The following is a 15299-nucleotide window of genomic DNA, read 5'->3' as shown; positions in this document are numbered from 1 at the left end:
GCACTGAGAGTTATGAAACAATCCAGCTGCTCGGATTATAGAAGGAAAAGGAGACTGCATAGAAATGTAGAACTCCAGCATGATTTGGGTTGGAAGGGACCTGAAAGACTATCCATTTCCAACCCTCCTGCCATGGGTGGGGACACCTCCCACCAGCCCGGGTTGCTCAATGCCTCGTTCAGCCTGGCTTGTGTTATCTGACCCAAATACATTTGCCAGCAGTATGCAAGCCATGACTGTCCCTGCTGGCACTCCCAGAGTAGCTTTAAATTACCTACCACAGGTATCAGTAACGCTGCAGTAGCTGAAACTGCAGAGTGATGCGTGGGCTGCAAAAGCTGTTCAGGATGCTGGATATACATTCTGACACTTAGCTCACCCTACACCTCGTATAGGTGGTGCTACTCAATTAGTTGCCTCTGCAGGGGCTAGAAAAACATCTCAGAATTCAGTGTATTTGCAGTCCCTTCATTACAGTATATGAGACTTAGAAGGACTTCTAATTTCTGCACATTTAGCTCAGCGATGTGCAGAAAATGCTCTGTGAGTAATTTCCCATCCAATGACTCATGTAAACACCCAGAAGTTCAGTGTTTTTTCTGACCCACTTGATGTGAGCTTATTGCTTCTTTTAGAATAGGGGAGAAGCAGAGTTTACTGCATTAACAACATTTTGACACCACTGGTTCTATAATTAAAGTGCAGAGGGGTGCTGAAAAGAGAACTCTGAGTCATTAAGCTTGGGATTCACAAACATTACAAGAAGTGTTTCTCTCCAGATTAACTGTAATGTCAGACTCCAGTCCTCAAATTCAAATCTGGATCTGAACTCTTCCAAATTGTTGGAAGTTGAAACTGAGACTCTAATTTTAACCTCTTTCTGTGACATATTTGTTCGCTTAACTCTAATTTCAGTTTGGCATCCCACATTTGCATTCAGCATGGCATCTGTTTTAAGGGTGATTTTAAATTAGGAACTGATGTTTTAATTCTTGAGACATTTTGTGTTCTGTGCAGCACAACAATATGCACTAGAAGCTAAGCACTGAAATAATGGTCTCAGACCTTCCATGGAACATTATTTAGGTCCCAAGTGTCAGATCAATGCCAATGAATTCCAAAGAAAAATAAATTTTCCTGACAGCTAGTTTGCAGATGTGGGGTAAATGCCATTTACCTTCTGGATTATCCGTGTTTTGGATGGAAAAACTCTGACTGAAAGCAGCTTCCTTTTGTTGAATTCTATCCAGGACTCAGTGTCTAGTGTGGAGAGCCTGCAGCGGAAACACACACAGTTTGAAAAAGCCCTGGAAGCTCAGATGGAGAAAATCGATGAGATGGCTTCATTTGCTCAGCAGCTAACACAGAACAAGCATTATGACTCAGAAAATATCAGCAACAGATGCCAGGCTGTTCTGAGGAGGTGAAGTCAAATCCTTCCCATGTCAGCCACCAATCTCTTCTGCAATGAGATCCTCCTCATGTGATCATTATCTTTAAATTATTTAAGAGAACTATATGCTGGTCTGCATTTTCTCAACTTCCTGCTTTGCGCTGGGGTCTCCCCAAGTTGGCCGTACTTCATCAGGAGGCTTCCAAAATGCAATTAAGTGGAGGGTGAGCAGGATTCAGAATAAGGCAGTTTCTCTGTAATTCTGTATTCTGGCCTGGCCTTAGGGACAGTGCTGCCAACAGAAGATCTGCCATGCCATTAAATACTTCATTATCATTAAATGCCATCAAGAAAGGTAATTTGCTAGACAGCTGCTCTTCTCTGCTCTAATGGGGTTGATCTTTAAGCCCCACTCAAATTATCCATTAGGGCATTTGCAAATTTTTTGACCAGATCTTGCCCTTTCATGTGAATTACTTTATTCCTAGTAGCAACTTGCATATTGTTCATCTTAAACAGGCACTGAAGTAAAAGAAGTTGTATTCACTGCTTTGGTAGATGAAAAGAGCTACATAAAAGTTATGAAAAGAGACTGGAGATCTCTTATGATTCAAGTGAACATAGATTCAAGTGAACAGATTTATTAATATGGTCTAATTTGATATGATTTATTAATATCTCACATCTGCATTAACACGAATAAAGTCCTGCAGGTCATGAATTGGAAAAAAAAATTAAAGGATGGTACAGCTTTGGTTCATCCATGACAAATGCCATCACACTTGCAGGATTTCCACATAAGAAACGCGCTGAGTTTATGTTCTCTTAGGCAGTAGTGGTGATCTACCAGTAATGGTATCTACAGGCAGATACCATATATACAGAATTTATGGATAGTTTAAACATATCTATTGGCTAACAATCTTTCCTGTAGTTTCCTGGGCACCTTCTCTGACAACCCAGATCAAGTGGATCTGCATATTATGGGCATTTCCCTCCTAGGGAATGGAGGATTAGATCATGAGTGTTTTAGAGGTGAGATTTATCTAATTCACTCTGTGACTTTTACCTCACACATCTGTCTTCATCTCAGAAAACAGAGACTACTGGAGAATGCTGCTGCTCGCAGACATTTGCTAGAGGAATCAAGGCTTCTGCAGAAGTTCCTGAAGAATTCTTTTGAGGTACAATTACACAGGATTCATAATATTCTGGTTTCTTAAAGCATGCTGTGCTGCATAGATCTGAATCCCCAGACAGATTTACTGTGAGAAAAATCAAGGAACTGAGCCTCAAATGAGATAATATTGGGAAATATGAGGATAAGAATGAAGGGATATTTTTTTTCTTCTTCCCTCTAGTCTAGTCTAGTAAATGAAAGATCTACCGTACATTGGACAACAGAAAATGCAGAAGAAATAAATACATTAAAAGGGAATGTGCCACCATTAAAAAAAAAAAATTAAAAATTAAAAAGAAGAAAAAAGTTAGTTATTTATTTTGAAATACTGATAATGGGTTAGAAATAGGGAGATCATTGTCTATGCTCCCCTATGCACACATGTGCCCATGCATTTTCTCACCTTAGGGAGAAATGGGGAGTGTGGGGGCTATCTGATGGAGACAGCTCCATTTCAAGGCAACACACATCTAGGGGTGGCTTCATGAAGGGCAAGAGAACCTCTGGGGAAGCAGAACCTCTGAAGGACAACTCATTTCAATCCACGCTTACCAGCTCCCTGTTTTATACATGTAAGAGGAGAGCTTGTCAGGCTGGAGCTGAAGAAACTGAACAAACACTGAAGATTTCGTCTTCTGTTTTTCCCTCCCCACAGGTGGCTGCCTGGATTAATGAGAAGAATAGCATTGCCCAGGATGATAGCTGGAAGGATCCAAGCAATCTGCAGACCAAACTGCAGAGGCACCAGACTTTCCAAGCAGAGATCATGGCCAATAGAAACCGTCTGGACTCCATCAAATCAGTGAGAGAAGCAGGGGTTTTGGGCAAGGGTGGGCAGCTGGCATGAAAGACTGCAGACAGTGTGAGTTACAGGGATCTCAAACAAGGAAGGGGGAGTCACTGTCCTCTCACTGGCATTGTCCATGTTGTCTCTGAGTATACTGAGAAGCTTATTCTTTCAGTCCATCAGGAATTCTCTGTTCCACCTGTTTCTTCACCCTCTCTCTCTGACTATCTAGTCTGAGCTTGCTATGCATACTTACTGTGCACACAGTGGAAAGAGATGGGGGCCTGCAACAAAAGATTCAACCCACTGACTTTAGGGACATCTCTCTGGGTGAGTGCCACTTTAGAGGTATCCTTGTTTCTTTCCAGCAGAGAACCCAACCCACCTGATTGGATGTACAACCTTAACAAGTCATACAATATTTATCCAAAAAAATGGATAAAGTAGAGTTTTCAAGTGTTTCCTTTGCAGAGACATGCTAGTAGGTGAGATATGAAGGAAGCCTGACAAGATTTGTCATATATTTGGCAGAAGATCAGATGATAAGTTTGGAAGGATAGACTGTTACATGTTTAATAATTTTATTTTCAGCACAGTGCATACTAGATGTATTGTAGAATAGATTGCTGTATTAAAAGTAGATTGCCCCCTCCAGATTCACCTTAATCTTAAAAACACATTCTTTTTTATTTTCTTTTATTTTCTTTTATTTTCTTTTATTTTCTTTTCCTTCTCTTCTCTTCTCTTCTCTTCTCTTCTCTTCTCTTCTCTTCTCTTCTCTTCTCTTCTCTTCTCTTCTCTTCTCTTCTCTTCTCTTCTCTTCTCTTCTCTTCTCTTCTCTTCTCTTCTCTTCTCTTCTCTTCTCTTCTCTTCTCTTCTCTTCTCTTCTCTTCTCTTCTCTTCTCTTCTCTTCTCTTCTCTTCTCTTCTCTTCTCTTCTCTTCTCTTCTCTTCTCCTCTCTTCTCTTCTCCTCTCGAGTCTCCTCGAGTCTCCTCTCCTCGAGTCTCCTCTCCTCTCTCCTTTCTCCTTTCTCCTTGTTTGCAGACACGACAAAGAGGGAATTAAAGGGTGGAGTTACAATCCTCAGTAAAATTATCTGTTTTTAAAGACTTGTTTGCACAAACTCTTTCACATTATTTCATGATGCTGCCTTCTTTCTTGGGAATAGTCCTAGTAGCTGCTCTTTATAACACCTACTGACCTGGAATAGCAACTTTCCCCTGCTGTACCTCTTGCTTCTCTTGCTGTGCAGTTTCTGCCCTGATTTCAATAAGCCTTTTGTCTTTGTTAGATTTTTCTCTGTCTCTGCAATCCCTCCATCTCTTATGTCAGGAGGTGAAGGTTGCAGCTGGCCCTTTACATAAGAGTGCCAGTAGGCTTTGATTATGAAGGCAAAATGATGTATTCTGGTGCTTTCAACAAAGGAAGAATGTGTTGCCTGTTCCTTCTGAGATAGGAAGGGGAGAAGATGCTCCATGAAAGGCACTATGCCCCAGAAGCCATTCTGTCCAGACTACAAGAAATGGAAGAACTGTGGGAGGAGCTGCTAGCAAGTTGCCAGGATAAATGGACAAAACTGCAGGATGCTTACAAGGTAATGCCAGTGGTCACAGGGATGCCAGTGGTTGGATCTTGGTGTCTTTTCCAGAGATAGCAAAGCTGCCTTGCTGCATGTCTCATCTACAAGTGTGTCACTTGATACAATCCAACCTGATTCCTCAAGACCATAACTGCAAAGAATCTACTAAGTGGGGACTGACTTAATGGAATTAGCAGGATAATTGGAGATCCCTCAGAAGGGAATAGGATTTGTAGGCTAGGCTCCATTCTGCTTTCTGCTGCTGGTTTAGATCCAGATTCCAGAGAGACATACTGAAGAAAAATGTGTTTACTCATATGTGTCAGCTCTCTGCATCTGTCTCCAGGGCATCTTTTCTCCAGATCTCTTCTTTTTTTTCTTGAGAAAGAAACCTACAGCTGCTTTTCATTCTTCTAAGTCCAGGCACATAAATTGTCATGCCTTGCTTGGGCTATCAGAAAATCTGTGGTTATAAAACAGACCTCTCCCTTTGAAAGTTTGGGTTTTTTCAAGGTGCTATGTCCATGATCTGCATGATCTATATTTGTGCAACACAAGTAAGATAGGCTGTTGTTGTTTAATGCATCTGTTCTTGTCTTCACCATGACTGAATTCTCCTCTTCATTTGCACCACCATTATATATGGGAAGAGTTCACTGAGCACTGGGAAGTTGCTCCATGTTTCTGTGCAATCTTTACTGAGCGTGACCGAGATTTTAACATCACATTATCTGTCCTAAAAGTTTAAATGATCTTTTCCTCTTGCTTGTTCTCAGGGTCTTCATTTTCAGCGAAATGTAGAGGACACAGAGAAATGGTTGGAAGGTGTGGAAAATGACCTGAAAGCACCGTATAATGACAATGATCTGGTGGTTTTGAACAGTCACCTGAAGAAACAAGAGGAACTTGAGGAAGACATTGCTGCCCATAGGGACCGGCTGCAAGAGCTTGTGGCCACAGCTCAGCAGTTCCAGAAGGAGAAACATTTCCTTGCTGATGAACTAGAAGAGAAAGTGGATGAATTGGTGCAGAGGTGTGTGATGTCTTCTGCCGTCATTTTGCTACTTTTATCAGCTTTTTTCTTCCCTGAATATTATTTTCTTTCCTTCTATACTCTGTTCTGAAATGAGTGTTCTGCATTCATTCCTTATCAATCTGTAGACCTCACTGGATAATGTTTAAAACCTACAGATACAAAAGGCTACATGATCCACTGCAGGAGAGGCGGGGGAGTCTGGAGGCAAGCAGACTTCAGTACCAGTTCTTCCGAGATGTTGATGAGGAGTTGGCTTGGGTTCGTGAGAAGCTCCCCATGGCTTCCTCCAAGGATTATGGCAAATCCCTGGCAACTGTTCAGAGTCTACAAGAAAAGCACCAGGTAGTGTCATGTAACAGCCATTCACAGTCTTTAGAATCAGAGAACACTGGACTCAATTTGTCTCTAGCAAACTTCATCTGCTGTGTTCTGGGTAACAGGGATCACTTTTATCCTTCTCTTTTTCAAGGATATGTCCATGACTTGTCAACATGAAGGATGCCATCCTGCTTATTGTTGCAGTGGTGCAAGTACCACACCACAGGCTTTCTGTGGACATGTTGGCTCTTTCTGGGAGCTCAGTTCAAACCCCGGCCTTTTCAATACAGAATAGATTTTACAAACTTTTGCATATTTTCATGGGCTCTTTGGTCCTAACAAAATGCTTTCAAACTCAGTAAGTACATCCAAGAAAGCTCATTGCTCACATGTTGTGAGATGAGCTCCCAGGTGTGCTGGTTTTGTAAAACCAAAAACAAATCAGTGACCTAAACCACTACACTAGGAAAACAGTTTCCCCCAAATTTTTTCCTGCTCTGATGGGAGGGAGTTTACAGGGAACTATTATGCTAGCTGACCTTCATTCCAGTGGTAGCTTTCAAGACAGCTGCTGAAATATTTCACAAGGTTCAGAGGAAGCAGTGCCTGGAATACTGTCATCTCAAATACCAATAATTACCTTCCTGATAGTTCTTTAATAAGAAGCACTGTCTCTTTGCAAACACAAGGTGGAATTAAAAATATTCCTGCTAAGATTTTCTAGCAGCTTTTGGTATTTAATATTAATATTAGCATATGACATCATATTTAAGTGCCATGTCAAGTGCCTTTAGGGGAAACCTGTGCAACCTTCATTAGGATTGGGAAAGACAGGAGATCCTATAAGTTGTCAATGTGTGTGATATACAGTCAGAGAGAGAGAAAGACCAAGTGTCTGGTGCAATCATTGTGAAACAGTAAGAAAGAAAAGCTTGTTTCATCATGATTAAAAGTACAAATGTTGTTATGTGTGCAATTACTCCTGAAATTTATGAGCTCATTGGCATGGAAAGCAAGTAATTAAGTTCACAGAAGAAAAGAATGCTTGAGCTGAATTAATCTGAAAAAAATATTTCAAATAACTGAACGAACAGAGGAGAGACTGCTTTAGGCTATGGTTATTTTTTGTTAGTTGGCTAAGTCTCAAAATTTTTCAACTACCTGTGAGAGTAGGAGATGTATACCATAAAATCAGTGCATAATAAAATTCTCTGACATTTTACTTACTATTCTTCTGGAAACAGGATTAAAATATAAGCTTTTTACTCTCAACGTGTTATTAGCTACAGCCTCTGCACCTTCTTTTAATTGTTGGTTTACAAGCAAGAAAATGTCAGAATTAACATAACAGTCAGGAATTGAATATACTGTTGGTTCCACCCTCTATTGTTTGTCCTAATGGGCCAGATTTGCAAAATTCAGTCCTTGGTTTGTAACTCCAAAAGAGATTGTGTGTGAACTGTATTAACCTAAGGAAGAAAAAAAAACAAAGCTGTCTTTCGAAACAGCATTTACACACAAATATATCATGCCTTCAAACAGCTGCTTGTCTTGGAACAGATATGGTGTCACTTTTCAACAACATATTGAAATCAATAGGGGTCAGTTAAAGGCAAGATTAGAATCAGAGCTCTTTTCAGCCAAGTTTGACTCTTAAGTTGAAAAAGCAGCTCCTCTCCTTATAGAGGGCATCTCCTCTGTATTAACACAGCACTGCAGTCTAACTCTGAACCTGCTTATTCATAGCTATGAAATTAAACAGAACAATGCTAAAATTGTGGGGCTTGTTTGTGCTCAGGGTGCTCAGGCACAGTCAGCCAAAGAATGCATGTATGGTCACCGAAAAATATCAGCATGGGCCCTGCCCACCCAGGGGAGAGTATATGGGGAGATGCATGTTGTTTTAAAATCTACAGTCTTCAAAAATTAATTTCAAGTAAAGCCTTTGAGAATTGGTTCAGGTGGTTTTCTTCTCTCCTTGTCCTGTTGGCTGCCTGGCACTCATGTACCCACAGCATTTACAGTGGCTGCTATGCAAAGATGCATCTTCTACAAAAGCATTGGCAAGCGATAAATAATAATGGGGAGGAAAATTGGTCATTCTTCTCTAGACATGTTTTAATTCAAGAAATGCCATATAATGGCATGGAACAGGGTACATTTCAGTGGAATCTACAAAAAAGAGGTTTGTGATTAGAACCTATTCCCTCCAGACTCTGAGGTAGATATACATCAAAGTTCAAACTTCATGGATAAATTTGATTTCTATGATTACTCCTTCACCCCCAAAAGAGTTCTCCACTCCACTTCAAGCATGCACTCAGGCTTTGTACGTCTGACCATTAGAAAGCAAATTTATAACGAAATTATATATGCATGACTACATTTTCTGGAATAAAATTCCATAACTTCAATTTTTGTAATTATCGTTTTACTCTTTACTCTTTCCAGAACCTGGAGAATGAGATAAACAGTCGGGATGCTTTGACCAAATCAGTGATCAGTACAGGACAGAAACTGGTGAGGGGAGGCCACTCAGCCTCTCGTAAGATTACAGAGCATCTGAAGGAGCTTGAGACTTCTGTAGAGACCTTGAAGGCAGAGGCTCAAGAGAGGAGACAGAGGCTTATGCAGTCCTATGAGGCCCATCTGTTCCTAAATGAGGTAAAGATTTATTTTGAGAGATTTATTTTGGCCTCTCTTTTCTTAAAACAACTGACACCTATATTGTTGAACGGATGTAAGTGTGCAGAAAGGAGCACAGTTTACACTGCCCTGATTTTTCCTATCTGGTAAATATGGATACAGTGAAGAAATTACCTTCCCAACTAATCACAATGAATAACGTTTAACTGCAATTACTGGATTCTGGTACACATTTTTTGGAACAGCTATACTGAATTAGAGGAAATCACCTAAGGTACTCTCTGTTTTCACTGATGTGTCAGTGCACCACTGCTTTCAGTTTTCTTTGTCTTGACCAAAATCAAGCTGTGTTAAGGCTCATCCCTGTATTTTATACAGCTGCTGGAGGTGGAGGCATGGCTGGCAGAGAGGAGTTTCATTCTGGACACCTCTGATTATGGGAAGAATGAAGAATCCACACAAGTTTTGCTTCGCAAACTTGAAGCTACCAAACTGGACATGGATAGTTTCAGGTCGCGGATTGAAAAAGTACAGGAGACAGGTGCCAGCTTAATAAACAAAGGCAGTCCAGAGAGGTAGGAAAGTAAAAACAGATTTCTCCTCCAGGTCTAACAGAAACGCCCAGAGAAGGCAAATACAGAAAAGTTCAACTATGTTTGATGGCTCATTCAAAAATAAGACTTCAGGGGTCATCTATCCCTCCATCATCATCATCATCATCACACACACTGAGCTCCCCAAAAGCTTGAAGATTAATGTTTTCATGAGATGTTTTTATTTCTAACAACAGACGAATTAATGCAGATCAGTTCTTTGTCCATTGTCTACTCCCAGGAACTAATCATCTAGTTCTAATTTACCACAAATATTCAAAAACCACCGTGCTTGGGAAAGGAAATGAATATTACTGACAGTTCATTGTTTTTCATTGAAAGTTTGTTTTTATATCTGGGGAGGAGGAAGGAAAAAGACCAACCACTTTTTATGATATACTTTAATTTCCTGACCTAGCTGCTCTAATGGCACAGCATAACTCACTCCATGACGTTATCTGGTTTATCTGTATTTTAATGGTGTTGCAAATTAAACCTGTAAGAAAAAACAGTCTTTAAAAAGAACAATGAAACATACTTTTTGCTTCTTATCCTTTGCAGTTCAGTAATACTTTCAAAGCTCCAGGGGATCCTAGCAGACTATCAGTCTCTCCTACAGAAGTCTGACACCCAGAGAAAACACCTGCAAGAACAATTCCAGCTCTATCAGTTTGAAAGAGAATTCCAGCTGGTGGATGCGTGGCTTTCCAGTAAACTGTCTGTAGCAGAGTCAGATGACTACGGGCAGGACTTAGATGATGTTGAGGTAAAAGAAAATAAAAGGTATTGCATGTATTGTGTGGCGAAGCAAGGATTCGCTGTAATTTTTGTGTAGCTGCTGACAGTGAAGCATGTTACAGTGACAAAAACTAAACAGAGCTGCTATCTCTACAGCAAGAACTTAGAATGGTTTCTGTCTGCTTTGACAGTGTCACTGAGGCAGCATCCTCCAACAGAAAATTAGATGTATCAGAAAATTAGCTTTTCTTGGGATAAGGTGAGGTCAGCACACGTCATTGCTTGCCCTGCTCATAAATTTGACAGGACCTAAAAAATTTGACTATGGTCAAAAACACTGGGCTGCAGCATACATATCTCTTTCTGCTGATTTCAAGGATAAATTTCTCCTTGAGGCACACAGTGCAGAGAGGTATAATTAGTAGTGTCCACTCCTCCTGGGAACTGCAGCATATGTAAACAAGTTTTGTTCATTAGCTTTTGATCTGGGCAACTTCTGCTTGTCATGAAATGCGGTTCATTTTCCCAGTGACATAGAATGTTAAATGATCAAGACAACAGATGTCTTCTTCTGACTCCAGATCATTTGGATTTATCAAATTATTTGCACTTGTAGATTGTAATACATAGCTTTTGTGTTATACAGAGCAGAGAAAGTGATTCCTTCTGTCTCTCTCATGGAGGTAGGCAGAAATTATTTTATCTAAATCTGTGTTCCAATTTATTCTGCAGGTGCTGGAGAAAAAGTTTAAAGACTTTGTAAATGAGATGAAACCTCTGGGTCAATCCAAAGTTACCTCCTTAAATGAGTTAGCATCTAAACTGGATAAGGAAGGCCACAGCAAGATGGATGTCATCCAGAAGAGAACCAAGCAAATCAGTGAAATGTGGGAGACACTATGCAATGCCATTCAGCTAAGGACAGAGGTAGGAAACACATGAAAAATGGGAGCATTGATTTCCCTGCAGTCTCCCATGTCCTTTCTTTCCTGAACTAGTGCATTGCTCACGTTGAAACACAAGGTTTACAGAGGCAATGAGCACATTTTGTTCAATTTTTTTCTAGTCATTTCCCTTTACAGCCACTGCTTACCCTACTCCTAGCAAGGCTAATACTTGAAGGATGTTTATCAGCTAGGAGTAATTGTTCTCCTTAATTCACTGCTAACTCCAGTTTCCTGAAAAACAAAGCCAATCCAATAGTTTGCCACCACTAACAGGAGTCTGGCTCTGCCGCTTATCAGTCTCTATGGAACTACCTATTTAACAGTTCGCTAAACACGACCAAAATTCTCTAGGTTTTTGCTGAATTAACTACTTGAAATCACAGAAGGTGTATGAAAGAGAATGTGATGGAGGACAGAGAGCCAGCCGCCTACCTTTAGGCAGCAGTTAGGTGTTAAATCTGCTCAGTCCCTCTCAGGAAACTGAAATCACAGATATGTTTTGCAAAGCAGAGGTGACACACAGAACTCAATATTTTTGCTTCCTTTAAGGAGAATATAAAACACCAGATGTCCTCAACCTTTTTTTCTTTCACTACTGTTGCATGACCTGTTGCATAGGAGGTAGCTCAAGCCCACTATTTCCTGTTAGCAGAAATAAATGCATGACAACTGTTAATATGGAGTTTGACTATAAACTAGTATTGGAACATTTTTTTAATCCTCTCAATTCAGAAAAGTATGATTTTTGCTCAATTCCTTATATTTTCACTTTCTGCAGTGTAGACCTTTATTTCAAGAAGTATTTTAAGACAATTTCCGTGATATAGAGAGCTACTTTTGGAGGGCAATTCATTCTCTGCATTTTGATAATTCGTCTTATGTAGGGATAAATTTCTCTTTGGAGACTTCCATTTCTTTCATTGTCCAACAGAACTTGGGGAAATTAGGTTAACACCTCACTTTCAGGTGACTTAATGGGGAAGATGTTTAATTTCCTCTCAAAAGCCCCAGTCATTTTGTACTGCACAATGACATATTAGGGTTGCCTTTTTTCATGTTGTAGACACAAAATGCTATAGAGTATTACCATTAAATTACTTCTTTATCCCAGAACCTAATAGCAGCCCATCAAGTTCACCAGTATGACCACGATGTGGATGAAGTAAAGGGCTGGATGCAGGAGAAAGAAGCAGTGGTGGATATAGAAGATTATGGATATGATCTTCCAGGTGTACAGACACTTCTCAGCCATCTTGAAGGAGTAGAGGTAAGAGGATCTGTGATGAAGCAGCAGCAGAAAAGCATAGGTGGCAAAAAAAAAGGAGACTGACTCTTGACTAGTGCCTCTCAAGGGCCTTGCTTGCAAGACAAATTTATTGTACCCTTAAATATTCTTTGTGCCTCTCAAAGAAGAGGGTCTTTTCTTCCTGCTTTTAACATTGGAATGTTATATTATAATATTAATGCTTTTGCTTTTTATTGTATTATTAATGCTTTGGCTTTGAAGGATGAACTTCTCTTCTAAAATCTATTCCAAGCTGTTATTATAATTGCAAAAGTGACAGCTGAACTATAAGAAACTTCAGCTCCACATTTACCAAAAGAATCTGTCTCATGTCTAAAGAAGTTTCTTTTGTTTGATGATGAATAGGGCATTACAGGAAAACTGAGAAGCATTTGTATTTCCAGCCTCTGTACAGCCAGAGGGTAGAAAATATATGCATCATCATTAAATCCACTTTTGATAGAACTAAGCAGTGACTCGGTCTTACAATCCAATGACTCTGTCTCCATTCCAGAGAGATCTAGGAGTCATCATGAAAGAGCTGGAACGGATCCGAGGAGATGCTTGGCACCTCAGCCGCACATACCCTCAAGTGAAGGAAAACATCATGGAGAGACTCACAGATGTGGATGAGTGCTGGGAAAACTTGGACAAAAAGTTTCTGGAGAGGAAGGCAAGACTGAGCCAGGCAGAACAAGTCCAGCTCTATTTCAATGACTGCAGGGAGCTGATGTATGTATAGGCCCCTTGAGTTTGGCAGTGGGCCTTATTTCTTGTCTTTCCCATACAGGATTTTCTAAATTATAGCTGTTAGTTATTTGATTCCTGCCCCAGGTGCTCTGCAGCTTGCTTTGAAATCTCTTTGAATAATAATCCATGGTATCTCCTCAACAGCACTTCACAGGATTTACCAGATATCAGAGGTGACCATAATGCCCCAGCACAGGGCATCATACACATCCTTTGTGTATGACAAAGGCACTTTTTTGGACTAATTCCTAAACAGTCCTGGAGAATTCCATCCCTGTGGATAAATTGGGTCATTTCACAATTCCAATTCAAAAAACAGTTGATTCTGTAGGAGGACAGGGTTAGATAGTGAAGTGATTTGTACACCTGCATAGACACCAGTGCCCCCTTTTCTCAGAGTAAAAGCAACTGCATTAAAGATAATCTCCTAGAATAAGTAATGAAAAAGTTCACCTATGACAGGAGTAGAAATAGAGAGACAGTGAAATGGTTACCACGGACTATTGGACATTTACTATGCTAAGGGATAGATTCTGAGCTCAGGTAAATCATGCATTAGTTTGTGCCAATTGAGAGTTATGGAGTATAAAATGTTTCTAAGAAGTATCTATCAATATGCTTCTTTCCATGAGTGTTCTTTGTGCATATGAAGTACTTTCATGTGTGGTGGTAAGGTTTTGATGGTCATCTGAAAGCCTCTGTGTTCCTTCACGATGTATAAAATATTGTTAAAGTGTGTAGCCTAGGCAATTGCAATTATTTCTTTCTAATAATTTGAATGCAGAATGCTTCAGTACGTAGAGATCTACATCTGTATTTTTAATAGGCTCTGTATGAAAACAGCACTGGGAATATTATAAATCCCCCAGATATTTGAGTAAACCTTCATCAATGCATTTGTATATTGCTATGGTTTGACCTCCCAGTCAGCAGCTAAGTACTTCCACAGCCAAGCCACTCACTCCCCCAGGTTCCCAGTGGGATGGGGAAGAGGATCAGAAATTAAAAACAAGCAAAGAAACCAAAAAAACTAATTTGTTGAGATAAGAACACCCTAGTAATTAAAAAAAAAAAAAAAGTGAAATATAATAGTACTAATGATGCAAAGAAAAAAGGAAAATGACACTTCTTAAAACTATTCATAAACAATGCAATTGTTCATCACCCACTCGCTGGTTCCCAGCCTGTCCCTAAGCAGCCATTGGTCCCTCCTGGCCAGCTCTCCCCAGTTTATATACTGGGTATGATGTTCTGTGGTGTGGTCAAAGTGGCCCTTTTGGCCAGTTTGGGTCAGCTGTCCTGGCCGTGTTTCACCCCTGCCCAGCTGCTCCTGCACCTCCTCACTGGGAGAGCCTGGGAAACTGAAAAGTCCTTGGCTTAGGGTAAGCTCTACTCAGCAACAGCCAAAACAGTGTGTTGTCAACATTGTTCTCATACTAAATCCCAAACTCAGCACTCTACCAGTTACTAGGAACAGAATTAACTCTAATCAATATTAATACCTTTTGTGAGCAAATGAAAGTCTGTATACATGTATTCACAGCCGTGAGATGTGTGCATTCCCAAATTTCCAACAGATTCAGATTCTTTTCCTTTTTACCCTTTGGCCCTGTTCTGTAGGGCCTGGGCCAACGAGATGCACGCTCTGGTGATATCTGAGGAACTGGCAAACGATGTCCTGGGAGCGGAACTCCTCATCAAGCGCCATGAGGAATACAAGCGTGAGATAGAGAAACAGTGGCTGAAATATGAAGAAATGCAGCGGGCAGGAGGTGACCTGATGAAGAATGGACATTTCATGTCTGAAGAGGTGTGTTGAAGAGTTAAATATTTTACAAGCAAGAGTGAACAAAGACATGAAACAGACAGAAGGTGCAGCTTTGTCTCTCAGAAGAACTGAACAGGACGATCAGGTTCTTTACTATTAAAAGCTGTGTAGTTCATGTGACACATAGAAAAAGAAAACACATTTTAAAGTTCTTATGCTACATCACAATGTAATTCCTCAGAAATGTCCAAAGGTACAAGAATGTTAAACTTTCTGTGA

The 15299-nt window shown here is 40.2% G+C and overlaps 1 protein-coding gene across 1 annotated transcript in view; it reads left to right on the top strand.

The window, feature by feature from the left end:
* Nucleotides 1-15299, top strand: part of SPTBN5 (spectrin beta, non-erythrocytic 5) — a 95767-nt gene that overhangs the window by 70292 nt on the left and 10176 nt on the right. Inside the window, exons 47-59 of the mRNA XM_058861014.1 lie at nt 1251-1423; nt 2487-2577; nt 3229-3375; nt 4817-4954; nt 5716-5972; nt 6131-6317; nt 8745-8957; nt 9318-9514; nt 10094-10298; nt 11003-11197; nt 12329-12484; nt 13017-13234; nt 14873-15062. Of these exons, the coding sequence (XP_058716997.1) occupies nt 1251-1423; nt 2487-2577; nt 3229-3375; nt 4817-4954; nt 5716-5972; nt 6131-6317; nt 8745-8957; nt 9318-9514; nt 10094-10298; nt 11003-11197; nt 12329-12484; nt 13017-13234; nt 14873-15062 (2367 nt within the window). The remainder of the gene's footprint in view (nt 1-1250; nt 1424-2486; nt 2578-3228; nt 3376-4816; nt 4955-5715; nt 5973-6130; nt 6318-8744; nt 8958-9317; nt 9515-10093; nt 10299-11002; nt 11198-12328; nt 12485-13016; nt 13235-14872; nt 15063-15299) is intronic.

Source organism: Poecile atricapillus, chromosome 1 (assembly GCF_030490865.1).
Source record: "Poecile atricapillus isolate bPoeAtr1 chromosome 1, bPoeAtr1.hap1, whole genome shotgun sequence".
In the NCBI taxonomy this organism is placed as follows: Eukaryota; Metazoa; Chordata; class Aves; order Passeriformes; family Paridae; genus Poecile; species Poecile atricapillus.
This window is presented reverse-complemented; position numbering and strand designations above follow the sequence as displayed.